Here is a 23,715-nt window from a genome sequence, read left to right as displayed (position 1 = left end):
TGCTAGAAGGACACCACAATGCTAGAAGAACACTACCAGAAGAACACTACACAACTAGAAGAACGCTACTAGAAGAACACCTCACGGCTAGAAGGACACTGCACTGCTAGAAGAACACTAATAGAAGAACACTACTGAAATAACACTACTAGAAGAACACTACTGAAATAACACTACTAGAAGAACACTACACTACTAGAAGAATATGCTACTTACTGTCAGCCTTGCAGGTGTCATTGATCCTGGTGAAGTGTTTGTGGCAGCTACACTTGTAGGATCCCTTGGTGTTGTTGCACATGTGGGAGCACACTCCAAACTGCTTACACTCATTCTTATCTGAGAGGGGTCAGGGGTTAATAAAGGTAACTCAATCAGCATTTGAAGGACAAAATGAAATATACTGATTGAGCTCTGAGTGAGCGAGTGTACATGAAGTGTGGGCTTGTAACCTTGTAATTATATTTTGGGATATGGGATTGAAAGTGAGATATCCCAGTAGATACTGTTTGTAACACGTGTGTACATAGTGTAATAAGCTTGACCCTGTAGAGGACATCCTGGTGTGTGTAATAAGCTTGACCCTGTAGAGGACATCCTGGTGTGTGTAATGAGCTTGACCCTGTAGAGGACATCCTGGTGTGTGTAATAAGCTTGACCCTGTAGAGGACATCCTGGTGTGTGTAATAAGCTTGACCCTGTAGAGGACATCCTGGTGTGTGTAATAAGCTTGACCCTGTAGAGGACATCCTGGTGTGTGTAATAAGCTTGACCCTGTAGAGGACATCCTGGTGTGTGGAGTGTACCTTCACAGGTGTTATGAGCAGTCTTCTGGAAGCCTGGTTTGCAGGAGCAGAAGGAGTCTGTCCGGTTGCTGACACAGTGTGCCTCATCCCCGTCCCCACACAGAGTCCTGTTACTCCTGCAGTCGTTCAGCTTGGTGTCTGCAGGGTCAGAGACACACCACAAGCAGAGAAGAAAACGTTTAGGATACACAACAGTGTTGAGCCATTGGAAGGTTAACGGAACATTGTGTGAGAAAAATAAACCAACGCTGTCTCCTCCAACATGCCATTAGAACGGTCGACATGGTGATGTGTTAAACAGTCATGACTTGGGGCACCTGTCTTGCAGTGGATCTCATCTGAACCGTAGTCCTCACAGTCATTGAAGAAGTTACAGCGCAGGCTGGAGCTGATGCACCTGCCATTGGCACACAGGAACTCATCCTTGTCACAGGTAGGCTGGGCTGGAGGGGGCTCTGAGAAAACACACATAGACCAACCATCACATTGCTCCTGAGGGGATAAGTAAAGGTGTATTAAATGTCTATTGAATGAAATGAACACAACCATTCTGATCCAATGTCTATAATTGCATACCACTGAATAAAACGACAATGAAGCCCTGTATTGGATATGCATTCTGTCATAGGTAACATAAGTGGTATGGTAGGTGTAACGATGGAACCTCTCCACAGGGAACAACAGCTCATCAAGGAGACAGCCTTGTGTTGGTGTGTGCTAAAGGCCAGCAGCACAGGAAACTCACGACAGTTGAGCTCATCAGAGTTGTCCCCGCAGTTGTCAACTCCGTCACACTGTTTGGACACTTTCAGACACACACGGTCGTTCTGGCAGCGGAAACTCCTTGTGGGGGGGCACTGGAACCTCCCTAAGGGGAGGAGAAAGAGCGGTTAGGAGTCAAGGAGTTAGGAGTCAGGACAGGCTTTAGGATACATACCCTTTTGTGACCATTGTGACAACTAGACCTGAACTGTGGTGGCTCTGATATTTTATTTCACATTGTCCTTCCCATCATGATGGATGAGTAACCAGGCCAGCACAGTACAAGTCAGCTCAGCGCGGTACTGTGAAAAGGGTACTAGTAGACAGGATATGATGTCACAGGATCTGATGTCACTACTCACTGCACTCGTCAGGGATCTCATCCGAGTTGTCTCCACAGTCGTCCTCTCCGTCGCATTTCCAGGCCAGGGGCTTACACAGCGTGTTGTTACACTGGAAGTCGTCCAGGGGGCAGTGTCTCTCAACTGAGACATGGAGAAGGGAAGAAGAACAGTAGGTTGCCCATTATTGACCCTGTTCCTGTTGATCCTACCACAGGCTGTGTAAAAAGGATCCTACGCACATCTCCAGAATCCCTCTCAATTAATAAACGTAGAGGGCTCCCGAGTGGCACAGCGATCTAAGGCACTGCATCTCAGTGCTAGAGGCGTCACTACAGACCCTGGTTCGATTCCAGGCTGTATCACAACCGGTCGTGATTGGGATTCCCATAGGGTGGCGCCCAGTGTTGTCCGGGTTAGGGGAGGGTTTGGCTGGGGTAGGCCTTCATTGTAAATAAGTTCTTAACTAATTTGCCTATTAAATAAAGGTTAAATAAAAAGGATGTTTAATCTCAGTCTAACCACTCTCTTTTAGCACTGTGGCCATCTCAAACGCCAGCATGAGCGAGGCACATGGGGACACAAACACACTCACCAGCTATGTGACACTTCTCCTCATCGCTGCCGTCCAAACAGTCAGCATCTGCGTCACAGCGCCAGCGGTTGGGGATACAGTGGCCGTTCTCACACTGGAACTGGTCACTGTCACACTTCAGGTCACAGCCGCCCTGAGGAACACGCACACACACACACACACACACACACACACACACACACACACACACACACACACACACACACACACACACACACACACACACACACACACACACACACACACACACACACACACACACACACACACACACACACACACACTTTTAACCACTCAAGTAAAAGGCACATCTCTAAACTATAAGGTCAACCGATAACATAGAGAGGTTGTTAGTAGGGGAGAGTGGGGTAAGTGGAGCCAAAGGGGTAAGTTGAGCCGCCCTATAATTTATAATTTGACCAAATATTTACTGAAGAGGTCATCATTTCATGGAGTTTGTGAAGGAAGAAACCACATGGAAAAAGAGGTAAAAAAAACGTGTTTTTACCAAGTCAAATTCATTTATTGTGTTTGAGGTTTCATGATGCTTGTATACTAACCAAAGTAGATCATTGAATGATTTTTCTATACATGAGTTGTGGTCTCTATAAGCTTCATTATAGACATATAGCTGGGTGGTTCGAGCCCTGAATGCTGATTGGCCGAAAGCCATGGTATATCAGACTGTATACCACGGGTATGACAAAAAATTACTTTTTACTGTTCTAATTACATTGGTAACCAATTTATTATAATAGCAATAAGGCACCTCGGGGGGTTGTGATATACGGCCAATATACCACGGCTGAGGGCTGTATCCAGGCACTCCGCGTTGCGCATAAGAACAGCCCTTAGCCGTGGTATATTGGCCACCTATCACAACCCCCCTCGTGCCGTATTGCTTCAATTTGAGGTCCTAAACCTAGCAGGAATGTGCATCCTTGTAGCTGTATGGGCTAGTATAGTCAAAATGTTTGCCTTGGGGTAAGTTGAGCCAATGGCCATGGGGTAAGTTGAGCCAATTGAAGTGTTCTTCCAGGCATAATACAAGGCATTTTCGCTGGGATATGAGGTAACAACAGGGCCTGGCCTATGTTACAAGTGTAAAAAAAAAGTTACAAGTACTTGTTAGGTGTTAAGCCTTGAATGATTTAAAGAAAAAAGAGCAATTGTGATTGTGTTGAATTGTGTTTGGGAAATTAAGAAATAAAGAAGGTAATATTTCATTCAGTACAGAAATTTGTAGACGGCTTAACTTACCCCATACACGGGAATAAGTTGTGCCAAGAGACACTTTTTTTGGACAAGCTATGTTTTCAAAACTGTAATATTTAAATGAATTCTGATTATTTCCAGGTATACACACCATCCTGAAATATATGTAGATATCTTTGTTAGAATATTTACCTTGACGGAATGATGCTGAATGTAAAGAATGTCTCAACTTACCCCACTCTCCCCTACAGTATGAGTCAGTAGCGTTATCTATTACACATGTGTCTAACTCAGATATGTTGCTGTGGTTGAGTCAGGTGTGTTACCTCATCAGATCCGTCAGCACAGTCATGGTCTCCATCACACTTCCACCTCCCGGCGATACAGCGTCCATTGGTACAGGCAAACTCACTCTCTGAGCACTGCCGTGGGACTGTAAAGACACAGCAACACAGGTCTCACATAACAAACATTATACTGTACAGCTTAGCTGGAAATGGCTTCCAAATACGTGTTGTTTTTAGTAAAAGTCCAAATTCACAGGGGAGAGAGTACTGTACAGAACACCTCATAACACACCACAACACAACACCTCACAACACACCACAACACCTCACAACACAAGACCTCACAACACAAGACCTCACAACACACCACAACACCTCACAACACACCACAACACCTCACAACACACCACAACACCTCACAACACAAGACCTCACAGCACAGCACAACAGACCACAACACATCCCAACACACCACAACACCTCATAAGACACCACAACACACAACAACACCTCATAACACCTCACAACACACCACCTCACAACACACCACAACAGACCACATCACATCACATCACAACACCTCACATCACAGCACCTCACACCACAACACAACACCTCACAGCACACCAAAACATACCACAGCACATCACAACACCTCACAGCACATCACAACAGACCACAACACATCACAACATACCACAACACAACACCTCACACCACAACACCTCACAACCTCACACCACACCATAACACATCACAACACCTCACACCACACCATAACACATCACAGGACCTCACACCACACCACAGCACAACACCTCACAGCACAACAGACCACAACATACCACAACACCTCACAGCACATCACAACAGACCACAACACAACACCTCATAAGACACCACAACACACAATGACACCTCATAACACCTCACAACACACCACAACACCTCACACCACACCACAGCACAACACCTCACAGCACAACAGACCACAACACACCACAACACCTCACAGCACATCACAACAGACCACAACACAACACCTCATAAGACACCACAACACACAATGACACCTCATAACACCTCACAACAGACCACAACACACCACAACACCTCACAGCACATCACAACAGACCACAACACAACACCTCATAAGACACCACAACACACAACGACACCTCATAACACCTCACAACACCTCACACCACAACACATTACAGCACCTCACAACCCATCACACCACAACACATTACAGCACCTCACAACCCATCACACCACAACACATTACAGCACCTCACACCACAACACCTCACAACACAACACCTCATAGCACAACACATTACAGCACCTCACACCACAACAGACCACAACACCACAACACATAACAGCACCTCAAACCACAACACACCACAACACCTCACAACACACCACAACACCTCATAGCACAACACATAACAGCACCTCACGCCACACCACAACACCTCACAACACACCACATCACAACACCTCACAACACATAACAGCACCTCACCTCACAACACACCACAACACCTCACACCACATTATAACACATCACAGCACCTCACACCACAACACACCACAAAACATCACAACACCTCACACCACACTATAACACATCACATCACCTCACACCAAAACACACCACAACACCTCACAACACATCATAACAGCACCTCACAACACACCACAACACATCCCAGCACCTCAAACCACAACACAACACATCACAACACAACACCTCACAACAACATCATATTACTCCAGTGCTAGCCTCTCTACACTGGCTTCCTGTTAAGGCTGGGTTGATTTCAAGGTTTTACTGCTAACCTACAAAACATTACATGGGCTTGCTCCTATCTTTCCGATTTGGTCCTGCCATACATACCTACACGTACGCTACGGTCACAAGACGCAGGCCTCCTTATTGACCCTAGAATTTCTAAGCAAACAGCTGGAGGCAGGGCTTTGTCCTATAGAGCTCAATTTTTATGGAATGGTCTGCCTATCCATGTGAGAGACACAGACTTGGTCTCGACCTTTAAGTCTTTACTGAAGACTCATCTCTTCAGTAGGTCATATGATTGAGTGTAGTCTGGCCCAGGAGTGTGAAGGTGAACGGAAAGGCACTGGAGCAACGAACCACCCTTGCTGTCTCTGCCTGGCCGGTTCCCCTCTCTCCACTGGGATTCTCTGCCTCTAACCCTATTACAGGGGCTGAGTCACTGGCTTACTGGTGCTCTTCCATGCCGTCCCTAGGAGGGGTGCGTCACTTGAGTGGGTTGAGTCACTGACGTGATCTTCCTGTCCGGGTTGGTGCCCCCCCTTGGGTTGTGCCGTGGTGGAGATCTTTGTGGGCTATTCTCGGCCTTGTCTCAGGATGGTAAGTTGGTGGTTGAAGATATCCCTCTAGTGGTGTGGGGGCTGTGCTTTGGCAAAGTGGGTGGGGTTATATCCTGCCTGTTTGGCACTGTGCGGGGGTATCGTCGGATGGGGCTACGGTGTCTCCCAACCCCTCCTGTCTCAGCCTCCAGTATTTATGCTGCAGTAGTTTATGTGTCGGGAAGCTAGGGTCAGTCTGTTATATCTGGAGTATTTCTCCTGTCTTATCATGTGTCCTGTGTGAATTTAATTATGACCTCTATAATTCTCTCTTTCTCTCTTTCTTTCTTGGATGACCTGAGCCCTAGGACCATGCCTCAGGACAACCTGGCTTGATGACTCCTTGCTGTCCCCAGTCGGCCTGCGGCTATGGAACCCTGACCTGTTCACCGGACGTGCTACCTGTCCCAGACCTGCTGTTTTAAACTCTCTAGAGACAGCAGGAGCAGTAGAGATACTCTGAATGATCGGCTATGAAAAGCCAACTGACATTTACTCCTGACGTGCTCACCTGTTGCACCCTCGACAACCACTGTGATTATTATTATTTGACCCTGCTGGTCATCTATGAACATTTGAACATCTTGGCCATGTTCTGTTATAATCTCCACCCGGCACAGCCAGAAGAGGACTGGCCACCCCTCAGAGCCTGGTTCCTCTCTTGGTCTCTTCCTAGTGTTGGATTCGACATTTTGAACATTGAGATGTGAAATAAATGATAGAGAAGAAGCATAGAATATCTGTAGAAAGACAGATAGCTGTGGAATGTGTTGGGGGATGGGAGCAGAGCAACATGTTGATACAGGAAAAACAGATGGACATCTGTGGATGAGGTGAAGGAGGGGTTTAGGTCAGGAGGTGAGGACAGTTCACCCGAAGGAGGTAATAAGTGTTTGGTATCTTGTTACTCTTTTCCTGTTAAACCATAAGATATAAGGATAGGAGAGAAGGAGGAGTGTCTTATGTGGGATATATATATATTATATATATATATATGGATGGGAGAAGTGTTGGGTTGTATGAATACAGCTGTACAGAACCTTTGGGAAGAATTAAACTTGGTTAAAGCTTCTCTAGTGTCCGTGAGTTATTTACTCTGAAAAATAAGAACCACTACTTTTCCTAGCCACCGTGCTTCTACAACTGCATTGCTTGCTGTTTGGGGTTTTAGTCTGGGTTTCTGTACAGCACTTTGAGATATCAGCTGATGTAAGAAGGGCTTTATAAATACATTTATAAATACAACAACCCACAACACAACAAACCACAACAACACCTCACAACACAACACAACACCTCACAACAACACAACAAACCACAACACCTCACAACACACCACAAGCATGGACACACAGAGGGAGGCCAAACAATGATGGTCAAAGGAGAGCTCCAGAGATTCAATAGAAGATGTTCTAGGTGCCTGATAAACAACATTGCATCTTTACTGAAACTGGTAACATAGCTGTGTGCTTTCACCCTGCTTATTTTGATTTAATTTTGTTGTACTTTTTATCCCTTTTTGTCCCCAATTTTGCGATACCCAATTGGTAGTTACAGTCTTGTCCCATCGCTGCAACTCCCGTGCGAACTCAGGAGAGGCGAAGGTCAAGAGCCATGCGTCCTCCGAAACACGTCCCCGCCAAGCCACACTGCTTCTTGACACACTGTTCACTTAACCCAGAAGTCAGCCTCACCAATGTGTCGGAGGAAACACCTTACAACTGGCGACACGTGTCAGCGTGCACTGCGCCCGGCCACCACAAGGAGTTGCTAGAGCGCGATGAGACAAGGACATCCCAGCAGGCCAAACCCTCCCTAACCCGGACGACACTAGGCCAATTGTGCGCCGTCTCATGGGTCTCCCGGTCATGGCCGGCTGCGACCCAGCCTGGCATCGAACCCGGGCCTGTAGTGACGCCTCTAGCACTGCGATGCAGTGCCTTAGACCGCTGCACCACTTGGGAGGTCCCAGAAGTTAGCGTCTTAGACAATTAGTCATAAACTTTGTTGAGTACAGTGGCCTCAGGTGGTCATGTAGGAAATTACAATACTTGACTGTAGAAACAAGCCCTACTTTTGACCTGTCACTGTCTGAGGAGATATCAGAGGGGCTGGGTTGAAATGGGCAGCATCAGACATATACATGACTGCAATGTGATTGAATAGGATGCAATGGGAGGGGAGGATCAGAGTGACATTAGGGGTTGGTGAAATGGGGATGGTTGAAAGTGGAGACCTACCTCTGGCTCATGCCAACAGGTCAGTGAGAGGGAAATGAAAGGTAAACATTAGATGAGGTGAGACGCATCACAGATGAGTTAAGGACAAACTAAATGACAATGTCTCAGTGTGTGTTACAAAACATCTACAGACACTGGGAAGCAAAACAAACACACAAGAATCAAACAATTGAAAGTGTATTCGAACGGTCAGTCATGAGGACTAAGGAGCAAGCTTCCAATGCAGAACATGTTATGTCCAAAACATCACAAACCATGAGCATACTATAAATGCAATGAAACAATGAAGTGGCATTGGCCAGGGTGAGATGGGGTCACAAGGATAGTGTAACAGGAATGACAGAGAGACATACCACACTTGTCCTCGTCCGAGTTGTCCCCACAGTCGTTGTCATAGTCACACTGCCAGCGACCCGGGACACAGCGGTTGTTCTTACACCTGAACTGGTATGGCTCACACGTCCTCTCATCTACACAGAGACACAGCAAGGGTCAGACCCTCAGCTCCATAACACCACACTACAGTACATACACACCGTACAGGAGGTTAACACCATAGCATGAACCTTCATAGAGGAGATAAATACCCCTCTACAATACACCTATGATCTTGTTGGCAATCTCAAGGGTTGTTATAGGGAATTCAGAGAGGGAGAGAGTGAATTTTGTATTAAAGTGTAATGGATGCTGTACCGGTCCTCCAGATTCTACCGTAAGGATCCAGAGAAATGCTTTGTAGCCCTTGTTGGAGATTTCCGTTTCCTGTGTGACAGACAGAACACTCACCACACTCTTCTTTGGGTTCGTCAGATGAGTCTCCACAGTCATCCTCCCCGTCACACTTCCACCGGGCCGGGATGCAGCGACCAGAGTCCTTACAGCGAAACTCATCCACGCCACACGTCATCTGGGCTGGAGGGGGGAGGAGAGTTAGGAGAGGAGGGGTGGGAGAGGGGAGGAGAGGGAGAGGAGGTGGGATGGGGGGTTAGGAGAGGGGACTGACTGAGGCTTGTCACAGGCCAGATGACAGACTGAGTTTAAGGTGGAGGGAGGATGTGATGAGGTCTGAAAGATCTAGTGCATCTGAAATGCATTAGTTTGGTTTGTTAGCAGAAACATGTATTCTACTGCAACATGGATATTGAACTTGATTTGCGTGTCTGTCATTATTCTAGAATAGTCCTCTGAAACAAAGGAGCGGTGTCTTACTGCAGTTGGCTGATTCGTCCGATCCATCCACACAGTCATTGTCACGGTCACACACCCAGACACGAGGGACACAGCGCTTGGTGATGGCACACTGGAACTGGGTGGATGCACAGGTGACCTCGGCTAGAGGGAGCGAGAACAGACGACTGTTACTGACTGGAGAGAACAACCCATAACAACAGTATATTTCTTATTTAACATTCATCTATCCAGGTTAGTCTCACTGAAATACAATCTATTTTACATAGAGACCACATGCAACACAGCAGTATTACCATACTAAATGTATAACATGCAATAAAGCATGCAGATGAGGAGATAGGAAGGAAAAAGAGGAGGTGTTGACTCACGGCAGTCCGTCTCGTCCTCGCCTTCTCCACAGTTGTCCTGTCCATTACAGCGGAAGATTCCCGGGATACAGCGGCTGGGGTGGGAGCACTTGAACTGACTGGGCAGACACACGTGGATATCTGTAGAACAATCACACATAGACAGACACAAGACGTGTCAGAAAGACGACAGAGGATGACAGACAAGACATGTCAGAGAGACGACAGAGGATGACAGACACAAGAGGTGTCAGAAAGACGACAGAGTGTGACAGACAGACAAGAGGTGTCAGAAAGACGACAGAGTGTGACAGACAGACAAGAGGTGTCAGAAAGACGACAGAGTGTGACAGACAGACAAGAGGTGTCAGAAAGACGACAGAGTGTGACAGACAGACAAGAGGTGTCAGAAAGACGACAGAGTGTGACAGACAGACAAGAGGTGTCAGAAAGACGACAGAGTGTGACAGACAGACAAGAGGTGTCAGAAAGACGACAGAGTGTGACAGACAGACAAGAGGTGTCAGAAAGACGACAGAGTGTGACAGACAGAAAAGAGGTGTCAGAAAGACGACAGAGTGTGACAGACAGACAAGACGTGTCAGAGAGACGACAGAGGATGACAGACAGACAAGAGGTGTCAGAAAGACGACAGAGTGTGACAGACAGACAAGAGGTGTCAGAAAGACGACAGAGTGTGACAGACAGACAAGAGGTGTCAGAAAGACGACAGAGTGTGACAGACAGACAAGAGGTGTCAGAAAGACGACAGAGTGTGACAGACAGACAAGACGTGTCAGAGAGACGACAGAGGATGACAGACAGACAAGACGTGTCAGAGAGACGACAGAGGATGACAGACAAGACGTGTCAGAGAGATGACAGAAGATGACAGATAGGACGTGTCAGAAAGACGGCAGAGTGTGACAGACAGACAAGACGTGTCAGAGAGACGACAGAGTGTGACAGACAGACAAGAGGTGTCAGAAAGACGACAGAGTGTGACAGACAGACAAGAGGTGTCAGAAAGACGACAGAGTGTGACAGACAGACAAGAGGTGTCAGAAAGACGACAGAGTGTGACAGACAGACAAGAGGTGTCAGAAAGACGACAGAGTGTGACAGACAGACAAGAGGTGTCAGAAAGACGACAGAGTGTGACAGACAGACAAGAGGTGTCAGAAAGACGACAGAGTGTGACAGACAGACAAGAGGTGTCAGAAAGACGACAGAGTGTGACAGACAGACAAGACGTGTCAGAGAGACGACAGAGGATGACAGACAGACAAGAGGTGTCAGAAAGACGACAGAGTGTGACAGACAGACAAGAGGTGTCAGAAAGACGACAGAGTGTGACAGACAGACAAGAGGTGTCAGAAAGACGACAGAGTGTGACAGACAGACAAGAGGTGTCAGAAAGACGACAGAGTGTGACAGACAGACAAGACGTGTCAGAGAGACGACAGAGGATGACAGACAGACAAGACGTGTCAGAGAGACGACAGAGGATGACAGACAAGACGTGTCAGAGAGATGACAGAAGATGACAGATAGGACGTGTCAGAAAGACGGCAGAGTGTGACAGACAGACAAGACGTGTCAGAGAGACGACAGAGGATGACAGACAAGACGTGTCAGAGAGATGACAGAAGATGACAGATAGGACGTGTCAGAAAGACGACAGACACAAGACATGTCAGAGAGACGACAGAGGATGACAGACACAAGACGTGTCAGAAAGACGACAGAGGATGACAGACACAAGACGTGTCAGAGAGACGACAGAGGATGACAGACAAGACGTGTCAGAGAGATGACAGACGTTGACAGACACAAGACGTGTCAGAGAGATGACAGAGGATGACCGACACAAGACATGTCAGGGAGACGACAGAGGATGACAGACAAGACGTGTCAGAGAGATGACAGACGTTGACAGACACAAGACGTGTCAGAGAGACGACAGAGGATGACAGACAAGACGTGTCAGAGACGACAGAGGATGACAGACAAGACGTGTCAGAAAGATGACAGAGGATGACAGACACAAGACTTGTCAGAGAGACGACAGAGGACTGGTAAGAATAGATGTTAGGGGGTGAAGATATGAAGGACAAAGAACGAGGCAGAGAGAGAACGAGGCAGAGAGAGAACGAGGCAGAGAGAGAACGAGGCAGAGACAGAAGGGGGAGGAGAGAGAAGTGGGAGGAGAGAGGGAAAGAGAGAGAGTGTGTGGGTGAGAAAGAAAGATATACAGAAAGAGAAAGAGAGACAGACAGAGACAGACAGACAGACAGACAGACAGACAGACAGACAGACAGACAGCATAAAAGAGTATGTACCGCAGTTTGCCTCGTCTGAATGATCCTGGCAGTCGTTGTCCCCATCACAGATGTAAGCTGGGTTGGTACAGATGCCTGTCCCACACTGGAACTGGCCTGGCCGGCATTTGAACTTAGCTACAGGAAACAACGGATGTCACAGGCAGAGAGACAGTCAGAGGTTATTTCAAAGTCTGAAACAGGCCCACAGCAGTTTCCCCAACCATCTTCCTATTCTACCCCGTCGTCACCTCAGATCCCCGTAGAAACATCCATGAGACTTTGCATCCACATACTCCTCATTCACTCATCATCATTTACGTAGCACTGGCTTTGCCAAGGTCGTGGGTTCAATTCCCACAGGGACCACATACACACACTAGAAATGTATGCAGTCACTGTACTATACTGTAAGTCGCTTTGGATGAAAAAGTGGCACACTCACGGCATTCTGCAGGCTCGTCCGAGCGATCCCCACAGTCGTCCTCCGTGTCACACTTCCACCAGAAGGGGATGCACTTGTCGTTCTTACACACAAACTGGACAAGGAGAGGAGAAGAGAGGAGAGAGGAGGAGAGAGGAGATGAGGACAACGTTCAAAGTCGCTGCTGTTTTTGTCTGTTACTAAGGCTAGAACTGAGATTGGGAAACAATCTTTTTCACATAATATCCCTTTATACACATATGATCTTGATGAGAAGGGGGGAGGAGAGAGGAGAGGGGAGGGAGGAGGAGGGGACGAGATGAGAAGGAGAGAGGAGGAGAGAGGAGAGGATGAGATGAGGAGAGGAGGAGGAGAGGAGGGAGGAGGAGATAGGAGCAAGGAGGGAGGAGGAGATAGGAGCAAGGAGGGAGGAGGAGAGAGGAGGAGAGAGGAGAAAATAGGAGGAGCGGAGAGGAGAGAGGAGAAAGTAGGAGAGGAGGAGAGAGGAGGGGGAGGAGAGAGAAGGAGAGGAGGAGGAGAAAGGAGGAGAGGAGAGAGTAGGCGAGAGGAGGAGAGAGTAGGCGAGGAGGAGAGAGGAAAGAGTAGGCAAGGAGGAGAGAGGAGGAGAAAGTAGGCGAGGAGGAGAGAGGAGAGAAGGAGAAAGGAGGGTAGGAAAGAGGAGGAGAGAGGTAGAGGGTAGAAAGGAGGGAGGAGGAGAGTGGAGGAGAGAGGAGAGAGGAGGAGAAAGGTGGGAGGAGGAGAGGAGGAGAAAGGAGGAGAGAAGAAAGGAGGAGAGGAGAGAGTATGAGAGAGGAGGAGAGAGGAGGAAAGAGGAGAGAGGAGAGGAAAGAGGGGAGAGGAGGAGAGAGGAGGGGAGAGGAGAGGAGAGGAGGGGAGAGGAGATGAGGACAACATTCACAGTCGCTGCTGTTTTTGTTTGTTCCTAAGGCTAGAACTGAGATTGGGAAACAATCTTTTTCACATAATGCCCCTTCATACACGTATGATCTTGATGAAAAGGGAGGAGGAGAGAGGAGGAGAGAGGAGAGAGGAGGGAGGAGGGAGGAGGAGAGGACGAGAGGAGGAGAGAGAAAGAGAGAGGAGGAGAGAGGACGAGATGAGAAGGGAGGAGGAGAGAAGAGGGAGAAGGAGATGAGGAGAGAGGAGAGGACGAGATGAGAAGGGAGGAGGAGAGAAGAGGGAGAAGGAAATGAGGAGGAGAGGAGGAGAGAAGTGGAGAGGATGAGAGAAGAGGAGAGGAGGAGAGAAGAGTAGAGGAGGAGAGAAGAGGAGAGAGGGGGAGAGGAGGAGAGAGGGAGAGGAAAGGAGGGTATTACAGAGAAGGCGAGAGGAGGAGAGAGGAGGGTGGAGGAGAGAGTAGAGAGGAGGAGAGAGAAGGAGAGGAAAGGAGAGGAGAAGAAAGGAGCAGAGGAGAACATAGAAGAAGAGAAGAGAGGAAGAGAGAAGGAGAGAGAAGGTGAGAGGAGGAGAGAGGAGGAGAGAGAGAAAGAGAGTGAACTCAAGCTGATGACACACTGTACACTACGTACTGTGGAGATAATTATGCTTAATTAACCAATCACAAAGCAGCCCCCATTCCACAACAGGCTCTGCTGCCCCCTAGCTGTCTGGCCCCCCAATGGCCATATCATTACACAGTCCCTCACCTGACTGGCAGTGCAGTTGGACATGCAGGTGTGTCCATCATTGGCCAGGTAGAAGTTGGTGGGACAGGCACACTTGTAGCCCCCTCCAGGGCTCAGCAGACACAGGTTACTACAGCCACCGTTGTCTGTCTGGCACGGGTGGTTGAACACTAGAACCACAGCAGGGAGACTGTTTCAACTGGAACAACCACGTTGGGTGTGTGTATGTGTGTGTGTGTGTGTGTGTGTGTGTGTATGTGTGTTGTACATGCGTATCTCTTACCCTCAGGCTGGCGGTAAGGGTGGTAGATGTGGATGTCCATGGGCCGGTGGAGGGTAGTGATCAGGGTGGTCTTGTTGATACCCAGGGTCTTGTGACACCTGTTGATGGACTTGGTCTCCCAGTCGGTCCAGTAGATGTACTCCTCAAACAGAGTCATGGCGAAGATGTGGGGGACGTCCTGGGTAAGCACTGTGGACAAAAACACACAGCCATACAGTAGTGAGGCAATTAGTATCACATTACACTGGGTTTTACCTGGCCACCACGTGACTTGACCAGGAAAACAAGGGTCCAAGGTCATAACTCTGGGGGCCATAATTACATCACAATGTTGTCAGTCAAATCACCCATGGACACACAATGCCCAACGACCAACACAAGGAAAATGGATATGGAGCATTAGCCATTCATGACAGCATGACAGTACCTCACAACTTTATCTCTGGGTTATGTAGCATCATTGCTATCTCTGGGTTATGTAGCATCCCTACTTTATATCTGGGTATTGTAGCATCATTACCTTATCTCTGGGTTATGTAGCATCACTACTATCTCTAGGTTATGTAGCACCATTACTATCTCTGGGTTATGTAGCATCATTACTATCTCTGGGTTATGTAGCATCACTACTATCTCTGGGTTATATAGCATCACCACTATCTCTGGGTTATGTAGCACCATTACTATCTCTGGGTATTGTAGCATCATTACTATATCTGGGTTATATAGCATCATTACTATCTCTGGGTTATGTAGCATCATTACTATCTCTGGGTTATATAGCATCATTACTATCTCTGGATTATGTAGCATCACTACTATCTCTGGGTTATATAGCATCATTACCTTATCTCTGGGTTATGTAGCATCGCTACTATCTCTGGGTTATGTAGCACCATTAGTATCTCTGGGTTATATAGCATCATTACTATCTCTGGGTTATGTAGCACCATTATTACATCACAATGTTGTCAGTCAAATCACCCATGGACACACAATGCCCAACGACCAACACAAGGAAAATGGATATGGAGCATTAGCCATTCATGACAGCATGACAGTACCTCACAACTTTATCTCTGGGTTATGTAGCATCATTGCTATCTCTGGGTTATGTAGCATCCCTACTTTATATCTGGGTATTGTAGCATCATTACCTTATCTCTGGGTTATGTAGCATCACTACTATCTCTAGGTTATGTAGCACCATTACTATCTCTGGGTTATGTAGCATCATTACTATCTCTGGGTTATGTAGCATCACTACTATCTCTGGGTTATATAGCATCACCACTATCTCTGGGTTATGTAGCACCATTACTATCTCTGGGTATTGTAGCATCATTACTATATCTGGGTTATGTAGCATCATTACTATCTCTGGGTTATATAGCATCATTACTATCTCTGGGTTATATAGCATCATTACTATCTCTGGATTATGTAGCATCACTACTATCTCTGGGTTATATAGCATCATTACCTTATCTCTGGGTTATGTAGCATCGCTACTATCTCTGGGTTATGTAGCACCATTAGTATCTCTGGGTTATATAGCATCATTACTATCTCTGGGTTATGTAGTATCATTACTATCTCTGGGTTATGTAGCACCATTACTATCTCTGGGTGATGTAGCATCATTACTATCTCTGGGTTATATAGCATCACTACTATCTCTGGGTTATGTAGCATCATCACTATCTCTGGGTGATGTAGCATCATTACTATCTCTGGGTTATGTAGCATCACTACTATCTCTGGGTTATATAGCACCACTACTATCTCTAGGTTATGTAGCATCATTATTATCTCTGGGTGATGTAGCATCACTACTATCTTTGGGTTATGTAGCATCATTACTATCTCTGGGTTATATAGCATCATTACTATCTCTGGGTTATGTAGTATCATTACTATCTCTGGGTTATGTAGCACCATTACTATCTCTGGGTTATGTAGCATCATTACTATCTCTGGGTGATGTAGCATCATTACTATCTCTGGGTTATGTAGCATCATTACTATCTCTGGGTTATGTAGCATCATTACCTTATCTCTGGGTTATGTAGCATCACTACTATCTCTGGGTGATGTAGCATCATTACTATCTCTGGGTTATGTAGCATCATTACTATCTCTGGGTGATGTAGCATCACTACTATCTTTGGGTTATGTAGCATCATTACCTTATCTCTGGGTTATGTAGCATCATTACTATCTCTGGGTGATGTAGCATCATTACTATCTCTGGGTTATGTAGCATCATTACTATCTCTGGGTTATGTAGCATCACTACTATCTCTGGGTTATGTAGCATCATTACTATCTCTGGGTTATGTAGCATCATTACTATCTCTGGGTGATGTAGCATCATTACTATCTCTGGGTTATGTAGCATCATTACTATCTCTGGGTTATGTAGTATCAGTACCTTGTATCTGGGTGATGTAGCATCATTACTATCTCTGGGTGATGTAGCATCATTACTATCTCTGGGTGATGTAGCATCATTACTATCTCTGGGTTATGTAGTATCAGTACCTTGTATCTGGGTGATGTAGCATCATTACTATCTCTGGGTTATGTAGCATTACTACTATCTCTGGGTTATGTAGCATCATTACTATCTCTGGGTTATGTAGCATTACTACTATCTTTGGGTTATGTAGCATCATTACTATCTCTGGGTTATGTAGCATTACTACTATCTCTGGGTTATGTAGCATCATTACTATCTCTGGGTTATGTAGCATTACTACTATCTTTGGGTTATGTAGCATCATTACTATCTCTGGGTTATGTAGCATAGTCTTAAACAAATCTACTTTGAAACAAAAGTATACACCTCACACACATGGTTATGGGCTTAAAGAAAGAAGACACCTGTACCATGTCAGATATAGAGTTGAAATGTATTACATCTAGAGTTTGCATTCCAATATTACACTTTATATACATCACAGAAGACTGAAATATAACAAAACTGTTCGGCATAGTAACGGCAGATTTTTTTGTGTGTTTTTAAAAATAATGTTGAAAAATATGAATAACATTCCATCCATGAGGCCACTAGAGGGCGATTTGGTCATCTGACTGCGAGAACGGTGTCCACCTACAGAACCAAAATATTTATTTGCTTCAGGCAATGGGAACCATGGTCAGCCAGGTCAGGACAAGGCCCACAGAACTCTGGATCCCAACTCTACTATGAAACCTCCATGAAGACAAAGACATGGGCGAGGAGATAAATCATCTGAAAGCGTGCTTTGTGTGCAACATGCTCTAGTGTCAAACTGAGGTTTGTGAATGTGAGGAATTCAAATCAGGAACTTCCTCTGTATCCCTGCATTCTTCTGCATGGCTGATTGGCTGACAATAATTATGTATTGTTCTAAGTTTGAGATCTCCATGTGAGATCCTCATCAGTAGTCTGACAGAACAACAGTCTTCTCTCTCTGTCCATTGGGCCTGTGTACTGTGGCAGGGCTATCCCCAGCACCACTGTGACCTGGTCTATGCCATCATGTCATGTGTGTGTGTTTTACATAATTACATAACCTATTATGCGACAGCGGTTTGATGTTCCATGATGGCAAATGTAATATAGTAATCTCTCCTATTACATGACTGTGTGTGTCTATGACAATATACATTACCCGTGTGTCTGTTACTCCCGTCCAGGCTGGCGAACTCGATGTAGTCCTCTCTGGCGTCGGCCCAGTAGATGCGGTCATTGATTAAGTCCAGCGTGAGGCCGTTGGGCCAGGTGATCTTATCCTCTACGATCACACTTCTGTTGGAGCCGTCCATCCCGATCCGCCCTATATGCGGGTTGTCCCCCCAGTCTGACCAATACAGGTACCTGATGAACAGGACAGGGGACAGCATCACATTATTACACCATTACATCAGCATCCCATTATTACACCATTACATCAGCATCCCATTATTACACCATTACATCAGCATCCCATTATTACACCATTACATCAGCATCCCATTATTACATCATTACATCAGCATCCCATTATTACACCATTACATCAGCATCCCATTATTACACCATTACATCAGCATCCCATTATTACATCATTACATCAGCATCCCATTATTACACCATTACATCAGCATCCCATTATTACACCATTACATCAGCATCCCATTATTACACCATTACATCAGCATCCCATTATTACATCATTACATCAGCATCCCATTATTACACCATGGCCAGCGAAGATCCCGGATCTCAATCCCATTGAGCACGTCTGATACCTGTTGGATCGGAGGGTGAGGCCTAGGGCCATTCCTCCCAGAAATGTCTGGGAACTTGCAGGTGCCTTTGTGGAAGAGTGGGGTAACATCTCACAGCAAGAACTTGCAAATCTGGTGCAGTCCATGAGGAGGAGATGCATTGCAGTACTTAATGCAGCTGGTGGCCACACCAGATACTGACTGTTACTTTTGATTTTGACCCCCACTTTGTTCAGGGACACATTATTCAATTTCTGTTAGTCACATGTCTGTGGAACTTGTTCAGTTTATGTCTCAGTTGTTGAATCTTGTGTTAATACCAATATTTACACATGTTAAGTTTGCTGAAAATGAACACAGTTGACAGTGAGAGGACATTTCTTTTGTCGCTGAGTTAAGTTGTAGCCTAAATCTGGACATGTTGTCAGGAATAATATCTGTCCTTAATATACCATTATATTTCATTATCATGTGACAAAGCTCCAGTCTCAGACCATGCAAGAGTTTCTAGTGCAGGCTCCTGTACAGTATTATATTCTGGGCTGTGCCTCTTACCCGTTGCGTACGTCCAAAGCCACAGCGCGTGGTTCCCTCAGGCCGGCGTTCACCAAGACCGACCGGAAGGTTCCGTTGAGTTTGGACACCTCGATGGTGTCCCGCCCCTTATCACACCAGTAAAGGTTCCCTCCCACCCAGTCCACAGCCAATCCATCTGGGTTACTGAGGGAGGTCCGGTGCAGCACCTGGACAAGAGCCAATCAGAGAGTCAGATACTGGCTAACTGACCAACCAGAGTCATAGACTGGCCAACTGTCCAATCACAGCCACAGAAAGGCCAACTGTCCAATAAGAGAGAAATAAACTAGCCTACTGTCTAATGAGAATCACACACTGGGGAAATGTCCAATCCGAAAGTTACTAACAGGTCAGTTGCCCAACCAGAGAGTCACAAACAGGCCAACTGACCAATCAGAGTCAAGGACTAGCCAGCTGTCCTTAGACTCAATGAGAGAGTCACAGACCGGACAACCGCCCTACTGACCTCTATGTTACTGCCGTTGATGTTCATGCGTCGTATCATGGAGCCCTGAGTGGTCACGTCGGTCCAGTAGAGCATCTGTTCTGCATAGTGGAAGTCCAGCGCCACCGCATTGTTCAGGCCCTGGTATCCACACACATACAGTTGAATTCTGAAGTATACATACACATTTCAAAACATTTCAACTCAGTTTCACAATTCCTGACATTTTACCCAAGTAAAAATTCCCTGTTTTAGGTCAGTTAGGATTACCACTGTATTTTAAGAATGTGAAATGTCAGAATAATAGTAGAGATAATGATTTAATTCAGCTTTTATTTCTTTCATCACATTCACAGTGGGTCAGAAGTTTACATACACTCAATTAGTATTTGGTAGCATTGCCTTTAAATTGTTTAACTTGAGTCAAACGTTTCGGGTAGCCTTCCACAAGCTTCCCACAATAAGTTGGGTGAATTTTGGTCCATTCCTCCTGACAAAGCTGGTGTAACTGAGTCAGGTTTGTAGGCCTCTGTCACGCCCTGACCATAGAGAGCTGTTTATTATCTATGTTGGTTAGGGTGTGACAGTGACTAGGGTGGGTTATCTAGGTGATTTATATTTCTATGTTGGCCTGGTATGGTTCCCAATCAGAGGCAGCTGTTTATCGTTGTCACTGATTGGGGATCATATTTAGGCAGCCATTTCCCCATTGTGCTTTGTGGGATCTTGTCTAGGTATAGTTGCCTGCGAGCACTACATTGAGCTTCACGTTTCGTTTTACGTTTTATTGTTTTTTCTTTGAGTTTCCCTTCCAAATAAAGAGGATGGAAACATACCACGCTGCATCTTGGTCCACTCCTTATCACGATCGTGACAGCCTCCTTGCTCGCACACACTTTTTCAGTTGTGCCCACAAATTGTCTATAGGATTGAGGTCAGGGCTTTGTGATGGCCACTCCAATACCTTGACTTTGTTGTCATTAAGCCATTTTGCCACAACTTTGGAAGTATTCTTGGGGTCATTGTCCATTTGAAAGACCCATTTGCGACCAAGCTTGCCATCTATTTTGGGAAGTGCACCAGTCCCTCCTGCAGCAAAGCACCCCCACAACATGATGCTGCCACCCCCATGCTTCACGGTTGGGATGGTGTTCTTCGGCTTGCAAGCCTCCCCCTTTTTCCTCCAAACATAACAATGGTCATTATGGTCAAACAGTTCTATTTTTGTTTCATCAGACCAGAGGACATTTCTCCAAAAAGTACGATCTTTGTCCCCATGTGCAGTTGCAAACCGTAGTCTGGCTTTTTATGGCGGTTTTGGAGCAGTGGCTTCTTCCTTGCTTCCTTGGTCTTTCAGGTTATGTCGATATAGGACTCGTTTTACTGTGGATATAGATAATTTTGTACCCGTTTCCTCCAGCATCTTCACAAGGTCCTTTGCTGTTGTTCTGGGATTGATTTGCACTTTTCGCACCAAAGTACGTTCATCTCTAGGAGACAGAACGTGTCTCCTTCCTGTGCGGTATGATGGTTGAGTGATCCCGTGGTGTTTATACTTGCGTACTATTGTTTGTACAGATGAACGTGGTACCTTCAGGCGTTTGGAAATGGCTCCCAAGGATGAACCAGACTTGTGGAGGTCTACAATTTGTTTTCTGAGGTCTTGGCTGATTTCTTTACATTTTCCCATGATGTCAAGCAAAGAGGCACTGAGTTTGAAGGTAGGCCTTGAAATACATCCATAGGTACAGCTCCAACTGACTCAAATTATGTCAATTAGCCTATCAGAAGCTTCTAAAGCCATGACATCATTTTCTGGAATTTTCCAAGCTGTTTAAATGCACAGTCAACTTAGTGTATGTAAACTTCTGACCCACTGGAATTGTGATACATTGAATTATAAGTGAAATAATCTGTCTGTAAACAATTGTTGGAAAAATTACTTGTGTCATGCACAAAGTAGATGTCCTAACCGACTTGCCAAAACTATAGTTTGTTAACAAGAAATTTGTGGAGTGGTTGAAATACGAGTTTTAATGACTCCAACCTAAGTGTATGTAAACTTCTGACTTCAACTATACATTTTAAGTTGGTTATTTGGATCCACAAATTACATTACACACACGCATTAATTTTGAACTCAAATTATTTTTCATTTGCAAAGGATCCAAACATTCCAAAGATCATGCTTTGGATGTATATAATGTCTGGGCACCTAGTCATGGAAACAACAATCATAGTCCCCTTCAGTTCGCCAAGCATACACACTGGAATACACACACATGCACGCAAATGCAAGACATACACATTCACACGCCATGATACAGGATACATGATACAGGATACAGGATACAGGATACAGGATACAGGATACATGATACAGGATACAGGATACAGGATACATGATACATGATACAGGATACATCCGGTATTGTCACGTGCCTGACCTGTTTTCCTTTGTCTTGTATTTATTTAGTTGGTCAGGGCGTGAGTTGGGTGGGTTTGTCTATGTGTGATTTTCTATGTTGGGATTTTGTGTTCGGCCTGGTATGATTCTCAATCAGAGGCAGCTGTCAATCGTTGTCCCTGATTGAGAATCATACTAAGGCAGCCGGGGTTTCACGTGTGTTTTGTGGGTGTTTGTCTTTCGTGTTAGTATTCGTGCCACACGGGACTGTTTTCGGTTGGATTCTATTTGTTAATTTGTTTCATGTTAGTGTTCAGTTTCGATATAATAAATCATCATGAGCACTACCCACTCCGCGTATTGGTCCGATCCTTCTCGCCTCTCCTCGTCCGAGGAGGAGGACGAATATGAAAGCCGTTACAGAAACACCCACCACCAAAGGACCAAGCGGAGTGGAAAAGGACAGCAGCAGCAGCAGCGCAAAAAGGAGAATTGGACATGGGAGGACGTTTTGGACGGCAAGGGTTGCTACACATGGGAGGAGATCCTGGCTGGAAAGGATCTCCTCCCATGGGAACAGCTGGAGGCAGCTCGGAGAGCAGAGGCAACCGGAGAGAGGAACCGGCGGTATGAAGGTACGCGGCTAGCACGGAAGCCCGAGAGTCAGACCCAAAAATTTCTTGGGGGGGGGGGGCACACGCGGAGTGTGGCAAAGCCGGGTAGGATACCTGAGCCAACTCCCCGTGCTTACCGTGGAGTGAGAGGGCGTCGTACTGGTCAGACACCGTGTTATGCGGTGGAGCGCACGGTGTCCCCAGTACGCGTGCTTAGCCCAGTGCGGGCTATTCCACCTCGCCGCACTGGTAGGGCTAGGTTGGGCATCGAGCCGGGTGTCATGAAGCCGGCCCAACGCATCTGGCCTCCAGTGCGTCTCCTCGGGCCGGCGTACATGGCACCAGCCTTACAAATGGTGTCCCCGGTTTGCCAGCATAGCCCAGTGCGGGCTATTCCACCTCGCCGCACTGGCAGGGCTACGGGGACCATTCAACCTGGTAAGGTTGGGCGGGCTCGGTGCTCAAGAGCGCGTGTCCTCCTTCACGGTCCGGTAATTCCGGTGCCACCTCCAGGTACCAGTCCTCCGGTGGAAGCCCCCCGTACCAGGCTGTCTCTCCGGG

General features: G+C 46.4%; 1 protein-coding gene across 1 annotated transcript in view; it reads right to left on the bottom strand.

Moving 5' to 3' along the window:
* LOC120059599 (low-density lipoprotein receptor-related protein 1-like) overlaps positions 1-23,715 on the bottom strand; it is a 215,596-nt gene that overhangs the window by 17,500 nt on the left and 174,381 nt on the right. The window contains exons 59-76 of the mRNA XM_039008729.1: positions 20,155-20,274; positions 19,668-19,855; positions 18,515-18,720; positions 14,856-15,044; positions 14,594-14,742; positions 12,948-13,041; positions 12,524-12,640; positions 10,203-10,322; positions 9,853-9,975; positions 9,430-9,555; positions 8,997-9,113; positions 4,043-4,149; positions 2,502-2,634; positions 1,928-2,050; positions 1,549-1,671; positions 1,121-1,258; positions 804-941; positions 217-336 (exon numbers count right to left, since the gene is read on the bottom strand). Of these exons, the coding sequence (XP_038864657.1) occupies positions 217-336; positions 804-941; positions 1,121-1,258; positions 1,549-1,671; positions 1,928-2,050; positions 2,502-2,634; positions 4,043-4,149; positions 8,997-9,113; positions 9,430-9,555; positions 9,853-9,975; positions 10,203-10,322; positions 12,524-12,640; positions 12,948-13,041; positions 14,594-14,742; positions 14,856-15,044; positions 18,515-18,720; positions 19,668-19,855; positions 20,155-20,274 (2,431 nt within the window). The remainder of the gene's footprint in view (positions 1-216; positions 337-803; positions 942-1,120; positions 1,259-1,548; positions 1,672-1,927; positions 2,051-2,501; positions 2,635-4,042; positions 4,150-8,996; positions 9,114-9,429; positions 9,556-9,852; positions 9,976-10,202; positions 10,323-12,523; positions 12,641-12,947; positions 13,042-14,593; positions 14,743-14,855; positions 15,045-18,514; positions 18,721-19,667; positions 19,856-20,154; positions 20,275-23,715) is intronic.

Source organism: Salvelinus namaycush, chromosome 14, assembly GCF_016432855.1.
Source record: "Salvelinus namaycush isolate Seneca chromosome 14, SaNama_1.0, whole genome shotgun sequence".
Lineage (NCBI taxonomy): Eukaryota > Metazoa > Chordata > Actinopteri > Salmoniformes > Salmonidae > Salvelinus > Salvelinus namaycush.
The sequence above is the reverse complement of the archived record's forward strand: the minus strand, read 5'-3'. Positions and strand labels throughout refer to the sequence as shown.